Source organism: Gorilla gorilla, chromosome 3 (assembly GCF_029281585.2).
Source record: "Gorilla gorilla gorilla isolate KB3781 chromosome 3, NHGRI_mGorGor1-v2.1_pri, whole genome shotgun sequence".
NCBI classification, from domain to species: domain Eukaryota; kingdom Metazoa; phylum Chordata; class Mammalia; order Primates; family Hominidae; genus Gorilla; species Gorilla gorilla.
In genome coordinates, this window is record NC_073227.2 from 32970587 (window position 1) to 32980653 (window position 10067).

Here is a 10067-nt window from a genome sequence, read left to right on the forward strand (position 1 = left end):
AAAGCTTTTCCCAAAGGCACATCAGGTTATGTCTCATGGACTATGTGCTGGGTCACATGACCAATGCCAGATGAAAGGGATTCTGGGAAAGCAAATGTCGAGCTTTTTGGCTTCTTGGGAAGGAGAGAGTAAGAATTGGGGCACATATGGCTGTTGAGCCCACTGAATGTTTGGTAAATAAATATAATTAGAAAATAAGCTGGAAAAGTCTCCTTTTTTTCCCCCAAGTAGAGTGTACCATGACATTATTTTGAGGAAATAAGCATTAAATTGGATTTGCTTTTAAGTTATGACACTGCTCTTTTATTATTATTATTATCGGCATCCCTGGGTGTGCCTGAGCCAGGCTATCTTGTTTCCCTATGGCAAACCAGAATTGGCCCAAGTTTTCTCACAGGCATGGGGCAGGGAGTAGAACTGGAGGGAGAGTCAGAGTTCATGAAGAACTCAGTGTGGAGGGATTTAACTCTGGTGTTTTCCTAAGTGAATATTTTACACACACTCACCTTCGGATCAGGAAAGGCATTTCTTCTGTATTCTGCTATTGGTTATTCTCTTCATGTGGCCTCATGTGTAATTAGTTGAAAAATTACTGGTTCTGACTGGTTTTCATTACCTTCTCCTTCATACACATTGTGCCAACATTTAAAGAGGAGGGTTGACATGTCGACAGTGAAAGCAAACGTGCCAGAATGGGGCATAGAACAGCATGCAATCTCCCCTCTTCACTGAGGAACAGCACTAATAATACAAATGAAGAGGTGCACATGAAGGGTGCCCATTCCTGGTACAGCAGAGGCTCTTAGTAAATGTTAGACGTGATTATTTTCTTTCCTTTATTTGAGACAGGGTTTTGCTCTGTCACCCAGGCTGGAGCGCAGTGGTACAATCATAGCTTATGGCCACCTCAACCTCCTGAGCTCAAGCTATCCTCCCACCTCAGCCTCCTCAGTAGTTTGGACCACAAGCATGTGCCACCACACCCGGTTAATTTTTTAAAATGTTTTGTAGAGATGGGGGTCTCGCATGGTGCCTAGGCTGGTCTTGCCTCAAGTAATCTTCCTGCTTCAGCCTCCCAAATTGCTGCGATTGCAGGTGTGAGCCACTGTGTCTGGCCCATTATTTTATTCCTATTCATAATAAGAATGATGCTTCTTTTCTTCCTGCGCACCCTGCCAGTGAGGATCCACTTTTTCCTGTTAACCAGATGTTTCTGGATAAAATTATAAGATTCAAGATTGTACTATGCAGTTCCCTGGTTTTACTTTAATTCCCCGGGGGGCTTCTGGGAGAACCCTGGGCAGGCGAAACATACTGTTAGTTTTTCAGATGTGTTTGAAGTAATCTGGTTGGGTAAATAGTGATCACACAAAACCTGGCTTTCTAGGGAGGTTAACCTGAAACCTTAATTGTTTTCAAAAATTTTCTCCTCAGGGTAACCACTCTATTTCCTGGTGGAATTTAAGTCTATCAGTTTTCTGTACACATGAAAAGGAAGCTATTTACAACTGGCATTCCTGTACGAAATGTACAAAGTTCTCTAGCAGAGAGCTCTTCCACATGGGAAGAGTGCTTTTCAACGCACTTCCTAAAACTGGTGCTTGACAATGCTCATTTGACTTTCCAGTGTATTATACATTAACAAATGTGAAAAGAATAAGAGGTCAATTGTTCAATGTCTCGCTTGCATGGCAGTCACTGATGTTACAGAGATCACTGTGAAATGTGAACTCCTCTGACTCCTCTGTTACTTGTTTCTAACTTTGTTTTCATCTTCTCATTAGGTTAGGTGGTAGTAAAGCATAATGATTAAGAATCCAAGCTTAGGAATCAAAGTCCTAGGGTTGAATCTTGACTTTGCCATTTTCTACCTCTCCAACCTGGGGTCCATTACCTTTTCTTACTGGACCTTATTTTCTTATAAACAAAGTTGCCAAATTAATATCCACCCCACAAAAAGTATTGCAAGCATTAAATACGATACTATATGAGAAAGTGCTTCATAAAGTGTTCAGCTGCAACTTCAGAAAACTCAACCTAAACACCTTAAGCAAAATGAGAATGTATCGACTCATATAATGAAAATAGAGCATCTGAACCCATGCCAGTGGGTTCAGATTTCACTCTACCATTTTTTTTTTTAGAGACAGGGTCTTGCTACATTGCCCAGGCTGGAGTGCAGTGGCTATTCACAGAAGTGATCATAGCACACTATAGCCTTGAATTCCTGGGCTCCAGCAACCTTCCTGCCTTAGCTTCCCTAGTAGCTGACACTACACATGTGTATACCACTGCACTGAGCTCTCACTCTACTTTTATTCCACTGCCTTGTGCATTGGCCTTATCCTCAGACAGCTTCTCCCTTAGTGGAGCATGATGGCTGCAATAACTCCAGCCTTTTTTCTCCAGTTTCAAGTCCAGTAAGAAAGAGAGGATGCATCTCTTTCAACAGTCCCGGTGAAAGTGGCATTGCATCTCATTGGCTCTGAAGGTGGATCATCCCTGAACCAGTGCAATAGTACGATTTATCATACCTAAGCCACAAGCTACCTCTGGAGCAGGAGATGAAGTCAACACCACCTGCTGGACTGAAAGTATAGTGGTTTCTCAGAAAGGAAATTGGGATGTTGTTACCAAAGGAAGAGGGAATGAATGTTGCCATGGTGGGGAGGTTGGGGGCAGTGGCGAGAAAAAGGCAGATTTCCTCTAGAATGCCATCAAAATGAAAGTAAATCTAGGCTTTAGCACAAGTCCTAGAACACCAGAATGGAGACGTGCTTTCTTGGACCTTAAAGGAAATAAAATTAGGCCAAGTGAAGCAAGTGCCATTTAAAATAGTAGCTATGAATGTATATAATTAGGATTTCAAGAACTGAATGAAAATATAGATGTTTTAAAAATGGGAAGAAAGATTCACAATAAGCAACTACACTGTTGCAGGGTGGGGGTGGGGTGGTGGGTGGCATGGGGAACTCTGAAAACTCATTAGTTGAGGATAACTACGCCTACCAACAGAATGCAGAGGTGCAAGACTGAGCTACTGGTGCCTGAGTTCTCAGCGGGCCAGAAGGAAGGACGGTAGGGTGGAAGGGCTGGAGTCTCAGTTATGGGAAGTCTCCCTCTTATCTCGCAGAATGCCTGTCCCTGGATAAAGATCATTAGTTTGAGTTTTTCCAAGATGATTCTAGGAAGCTCCTGCTGGTAACTAAGTCACCCAGCCTGGGGTGGGATCCAGAGATTTAGATTTTTTATAAGCTTTCCTGCCACCGAAACGGGTGTTTGGGACCTCACAAGGCCCTGTTCATTCTTCGTCGCTGCGCTCCCCACTCTGTACTGGATGCATTTACTGACGTTGCTGTCTCCGTCCCCAGAGTATGAACCCCCAAGGTGACTCATGCAGCTGTGGGTGCCCAGCATACAGCATGGTGACTGGAATGGATGAGCACCCAATAAACATTTGTTGCAGGAATGCAGGAGGACGGGCAGGCCAGCAAGCAGGCTGCTTGGTTTTTCCCACATGGGCTTTTCTGGGAAAGAAGAGCTTCTATTTTTGGAAAGGGCTGCTATGATTGAGAAAAGTTCATGGCAGCAAAAAAAGGACAGACATCGGGAGGGAAACACTCCTAGTTCTCCCAGACAACACATTTTTTTAAAAGACTCCTTCATCTCTTTAATAATAACAGTAACGACAATGACAACGATGATTATTTATGAGTGCGGCTAGTGCCAGCCACTGTGTTGTCACTGGGCGAGTGATGATCTCATTGGATCTCCTCGGTGGGCGTGCGGGGTGGACAGCCTCACACCCCCATTTTACAGATGATGAAAAGGAGGTGCAGGGAGTGGTGCAGCTGCTCCAGGTGTACACAGATAGGAAGCGACAAGGCTGGGACTCTGCAGCCTGAGTGTGTCATCACGACCCACCCGCTGCTCTGCTCTCATAGGTATGACAGCACAGCTCCGGAGCAAATGCCACGCACATTTGCAAGGTGCCCATTTCCATGCAGCAAAAATAAGTCAATAAGTTATTGACTTAGAGAAAAGCAAAGGGCCTCTCAATAAAGAGGTCATTGTACACCTCTCCAAACAGGCGATTTTCTTTCTCATTTTTATTCCCCTGCTGTGTGCTGAAGGTCACTGGCTACAAGCCGGTGAAGTCGCGGAATGGAATCCTTGGCCCGAAAACCCAGAAATGGGAGGGGCAGAAGAGGTGGGGACAGAGCGGGAGGAGGTGGAGGCGAAGCACTTCTACAACCCGGGGAGGTCTGGCCTGCTTTTCCTCCCTGAACTGGCCCAATGACTGGCTCCCTCACGCTGACCACTCCTCTGGGCTGGCCTCCTGCACTCGCGCTAACAGCCCAGGCTCCAGGGACAGCCTGCGTTCCTGGGCCGGCTGGGTGCAGCTCTCTTTTCAGGAGAGAAAGCTCTCTTGGAGGAGCTGGAAAGGTGGGTGCTAAGTTGAGGTTCATTTTGTTCTTCTCGGAGTGTGCTTATTGAGTCTGAAGCTGGGTTGGGGCAACGGGCCTCTTCTTGGGAACAAATTGGATCATCTTCTTGGGAAGGAAATGTACTTTCCCTGGCTGCTCTGAGGGGTTAGTGGGGAGGTGGAGTGAGGCGGGAGGAAGGCAAGGAGGGGTGGAAGAAACCGTTCCTCCTGTGGATCTGCAAAGACCAGTCCAGGAGGATTTTAGTGTTAGGAAAAAGGAATCTGGATTGACGAGAAAGGGGGCCTTTCTAGATGTTGCATGGCTTTGGTGTCAGGAGCCACTTATGGGACAGCAGGTACTCTAAAAAGCCACCTCCTTAGGAAAGCAGAGAGGCCCTGGCCAGCTCAGGCTCCCAGCAAGAGCTCCTTCTAGGAGACAGCTGAGGGATGAAACACACCCAAGACTCAAGAGGGGCAGGTTCTTCCCAGATACAGACCCAGGAAGGAGATAAAGACTTGGTGCCTCTATTTGGTTCAGGATAAGGGCCCCTGTCCTCTTTCTCTGATAACACTGTCCTCTTTCTCTGATAACACCATCCTCCCTTCCAGATCCACATACAAAGGAGGCCCTCAAAAAGGCACTTGGTCATTCACAGCTCAAACTGAGCAGGAGGCTGTGGGAGAAGAATCAAGTTGGTCCCGAGGGGAAGAGGTGTCAAAGGCTTAAGAAACAAGAAGTCAGAGTTTACCTGGGTTTGAGGGAGAATTTTCTTTCCCCCTTTTCCTCCTCCTCCTCCTCTTCTTCTTCTTCTTTCTTTTTTTTTTTCTTTTTTTTTTTTTTGAGACATGGTCTCATTCTGTTACCCAGCACCCAGGCTGGAATGTAGTGGCACGATCACTATCACGGCTCACTGCAGCCTCTACCTCCCGGGCTCAAGCGATCCTCCTACCTCAGCCTCCTGAGTAACTGGGACTACAGGCACATGCCACCACACCCAGCTATTTTTTTTTTTTTTTGGTAGAGATGGGGGTCTCTACCAGGTTGGTGTCATACTCACTCCTGTACTCAAATGATTCTCCTGTCTCATCCTCCCAAAGGGGTGGGATTACAGGCATAAGCCACCATGCCTGGCTCTTCTTTTGGTTTCAGAGAAAAACATCTCCTTAAAATGTTTATTTCCCAAGGATTCTTGAAAAAGAAAGCTCACCGACACACCCAAAACAATCTGGTTTTGCTCTGTGCTTTTAGGGAGAACTTTCTAAGCAGCAGAGCCCTTCTGAGTGGCAGGGCTGTCTTAGGAGGAAGGTGTCTTTGATGATGGGGAACTTCATGTCCAGGTCTGGCAGGAGAGTTACCCCACTTTCCTGCCTACTCCCTGGGGCTTGGGGTAGTAGTACCACATTGGGCCATGTCATTTAGGTGAGTCCTTCAACATCGCTTTCTCTGCTTCTCCCTCTTTCTGGATCCTTCTTCTTGGAGCCTTTCAAGGGGACCTCCTCTCACAGTGTCCATAGCATCTCTTAGCTAATGGTCCTTAAAATCTCTACCAGCAGCTTCTCTCTGATAGCTAAGAGCTGCCATTTACTGGGAACTTTCTATGTACTGGGCTCTGTGCTGAGTGCCCTAGATGAGAGGTGTGCAGTGTGGTGCCTGAACCTTAGGCTTGGAGCAGACACACACTTTCAAATCCTGCCTTCAGCTCCTTAGTGAACATGTCACCTTGGGCGGGACACACGCCTCTCTGTGCCTCAGTTTCCTACACTTTAGAATGGGGATAACACTTACTGAATAACGTTCTTGTGAGGATGCAGGGAATTAACCCACGCACAGTACTTATAATAGTGTCTGGCGCCTGTGTTCGATAAGTTTTAGCAATTCTAATCATCTCTTTTAAGCCTCGCAGCAAGCCTCTAAGGTAAGTCTGTATGAGTATCCCTATTTACAGATGAGAAAACTGAGGTTCACAGGGGATGAGACAGTGTACAGTCTGCAGTCCAGCAATTACTCTGCTACTCAGCAATAAAAATAGTAACAGCTAACCCTTAGACTAAGTGGCAGAGTCAGGCTTTAGATTCATGAGGTGAGTTCTGGAATCCATCCCTTTAATAACCACACTAAATTGCCTTTCTGAAATGGTTATATAAAGCATATCTACTCAATCTTGGAGTTTTTTAAATGGCACCTAGTTTGGTGCTGGAAATGCAGTTGACCTTCAAAGCAATTCTTTGGAGGCAGCATCAATCCCTCTGGAAATACCTTGGTGGTATGGCTGGCCTTATTCTACAGGTAAGGAACTTGAAGCTAAGCATCAGTAACCCCGTGAAGTCACAGTTACAGTTAGTATAGGTTGGAATTGGGATTCAAATCTGTACCTGACTTTATAATTCCTGGCTGGGCCCCAGAATCTTTGATAGAGGTTTCTTCTTTCTTTTCTTTTCTTTCTTTCCTTTCTTTCCTCTTTCTTTCCCTTCCTTCCTCTCTCTCTCTCTCTCTCTTTCTTCTCTCCTTTCTTTCTCACAGAATCAAAATCTCTTGAGGTGGGGCCTGGGCATCTGATTTTTAAAAACCAGACATCTGATGTGCAGTCAACACTGAGAACCCCTGCCAGCTTCATCTCCTCTTCTAAGTGCCAGACCCAAGTTTCCAACTGTCTGCCCACCTGTCTCCCCACCTGGGCACCCGCCAGCATCTCACCCTCAGGAGACTCCAGCTGAACTCATCCTCTCTCCCTGCTTTTCCAGAACAGGTCCCACCCTCCCTCCACTCAGTCTCTCCTGCTGGGAACCCTGGTCATCTGCACTGTGCCTTCATCTTCCATCCTGCCAGTGCTGCCCGGTGTGTCTCTTAAACCCATGACTCCTCTGTGTGCACCGCCTGCACTTTGGTAAAAGCCTTCATTTCCTGCTTGGGTTACTACAACGCCCCCTAACTCATCTCACTGTCTCTATTTCTGCTTCTCTGTCTCTCCCTAGGCTACTCCCATTCTTTCTCCCCTTTCCTCTTCATCCCAAAGTCCAACCCACATCCTTTTACCAGTAGTACTTAAGGAACTAAAGACTATCTCATCACCCACTTTTCTTCTTAAAAACTTCCACTGCACTGCCTGCTGAGATGGCCTTCCTACCCAACTTGGCTGGAAAACTCCTACCCATCTTGTGGAACCCAGTTCAAAAGTCACCACCTCTGAGAAGCCTTCCCGGAGGCTCCTAGGGAGATGGGTACTGCCTCCTCTGTCCTTCTCCAGCACAGGCCCCATCTTCAATCGTAGGATTGTGCTGGAATGATTGGATGCCAAGTCTGTCCCTCACTGAACTCCTTATGCAAAATCACATATTATACGTTTCCTTTTGCCAGGTGTGGGCCCAGGTGCTGGGGATACCGATGAATAAAACTGAGTTTCTGTCTTCAAGAAGCTCCAAGTCTACTGAGTGTAGCAGAGAACAGGGAGAAGGCACTTCAGGGAGAAGGCGTAGCACATGCAAAGCCCCAGAAGGCAGGGACAGAAGCCTTAGGGATGTCTGTGGGGGAGGACGGAGGAAGAGGGTAACAGGAGACCAGGTGGGGAGATGAGGGAGGTGGTCTGGAAGGGCCATGAGACACCCCTCACGCTCCCTGAGACCCCCTCCACGCTATGGAGATGGGACTGGAGAGGACGATGATCATTTGTGACTCAGATCCCTGTGGGTTTCTTCAGATTGGGTCTCACCCATCTTTACAGCCACAGCACCTAACACAGTGCCCGGCACACAGCAGGCCCTAGACAAACGTTTGCCACATGAAGGCATGCCCACTGGGCCAGGAAGCCCACTGGGGACTGGGGGGTTGGTTCTGCGATAATGGGGTCCCTGAGATTCTACGTTTCAAGTGACTAAGCCTCACTCTGCCCCCACCTCCGCGGGGGCGTCCCGCAGGTGCCCGACTCCAGCCATGCTGGCGCTACTGTGTTCCTGCCTGCTCCTGGCAGCCGGTGCCTCGGACGCCTGGACGGGCGAGGACTCGGCGGAGCCCAACTCTGACTCGGCGGAGTGGATCCGAGACATGTACGCCAAGGTCACGGAGATCTGGCAGGAGGTCATGCAGCGGCGGGACGACGACGGCGCGCTCCACGCCGCCTGCCAGGTGCAGCCGTCGGCCACGCTGGACGCCGCGCAGCCACGGGTGACCGGCGTCGTCCTCTTCCGGCAGCTTGCGCCCCGCGCCAAGCTCGACGCCTTCTTCGCCCTGGAGGGCTTCCCGACCGAGCCGAACAGCTCCAGCCGCGCCATCCACGTGCACCAGTTCGGGGACCTGAGCCAGGGCTGCGAGTCCACCGGGCCCCACTACAACCCGCTGGCCGTGCCGCACCCGCAGCACCCGGGCGACTTCGGCAACTTCGCGGTCCGCGACGGCAGCCTCTGGAAGTACCGCGCCGGCCTGGCCGCCTCGCTCGCGGGCCCGCACTCCATCGTGGGCCGGGCCGTGGTCGTCCACGCTGGCGAGGACGACCTGGGCCGCGGCGGCAACCAGGCCAGCGTGGAGAACGGGAACGCGGGCCGGCGGCTGGCCTGCTGCGTGGTGGGCGTGTGCGGGCCCGGGCTCTGGGAGCGCCAGGCGCGGGAGCACTCAGAGCGCAAGAAGCGGCGGCGCCAGAGCGAGTGCAAGGCCGCCTGAGCGCGGCCCCCACCCGGCGGCGGCCAGGGACCCCCGAGGCCCCCCTCTGCCTTTGAGCTTCTCCTCTGCTCCAACAGACACCCTCCACTCTGAGGTCTCACCTTCGCCTTTGCTGAAGTCTCCCCGCAGCCCTCTCCACCCAGAGGTCTCCCTGTACCGAGACCCACCATCCTTCCATCCTGAGGACCGCCCCAACCCTCGGAGCCCCCCACTCAGTAGGTCTGAAGGCCTCCATTTGTACCGAAACACCCCGCTCACGCTGACAGCCTCCTAGGCTCCCTGAGGTACCTTTCCACCCAGACCCTCCTTCCCCACCCCATAAGCCCTGAGACTCCCGCCTTTGACCTGACGATCTTCCCCCTTCCCGCCTTCAGGTTCCTCCTAGGCGCTCAGAGGCCGCGCTGGGGGGTTGCCTCGAGTCCCCCCACCCCTCCCCACCCCCCACCGCTCCCGCGGCAAGCCAGCCCGTGCAACGGAAGCCAGGCCAACTGCCCCGCATCTTCAGCTGTTTCGCATCCACCGCCACCCCACTGAGAGCTGCTCCTTTGGGGGAATGTTTGGCAACCTTTGTGTTACACATTAAAAATTCAGCAATTCAGTACTGCGTCGAGTTCTTGGTTACTTTTTTGTTTGTTTGTTTTAGGCTTCTCTCCCAAGCTGAGCTTTTTTTTGTTTTGTTTTCGTTTTCCTTTTTTTTTTTTTTTTGGAAGTGGCAAACATACTTCCCAAATCCCTGCAGGACTTCTCCTTATCCTCTGCCCCCACCTCCCTAACCCTGCTGGCAACAACGTTCAGCCACTGCTTGTCTTGCCCTTCAGTGTGGCTCCAAGAGGAAGATCACCAGAATCACTCAGGGAAGTTAAAAAAAAAAAAAAAAAATACAGCTTCCTGGGCTACATCCCAGAGCTGTGGAATCCAAAGGGAGAAGAGAAAGTTAATTTGCGACAAGCGTCAGGATGATTCTGGCACTGGACCCTCTGGCCTGAGAGG

General features: G+C 49.9%; 1 protein-coding gene across 2 annotated transcripts; it reads left to right on the top strand.

The window, feature by feature from the left end:
* The first annotated feature begins 4211 nt into the window (after window positions 1–4211).
* On the top strand, window positions 4212–9675 carry SOD3 (superoxide dismutase 3). Of its 2 annotated transcripts, XR_004070169.3 has the most exons (3): window positions 4248–4446; window positions 8339–9361; window positions 9452–9675. XR_004070169.3 is itself a non-coding variant. In XM_004038497.5 (2 exons), the coding sequence occupies exon 2, from the start codon at window positions 8355–8357 to the stop codon at window positions 9075–9077; it is 723 nt and encodes a 240-aa protein (XP_004038545.3). In that variant the 5' UTR covers window positions 4212–4446; window positions 8339–8354; the 3' UTR covers window positions 9078–9675. The 2 variants fall into 2 exon arrangements, 1 of the variants encoding a protein (XP_004038545.3); XM_004038497.5 differs by having other exon boundaries at window positions 4212–4446; window positions 8339–9675.
* The last annotated feature ends 392 nt before the right edge of the window (window positions 9676–10067 follow it).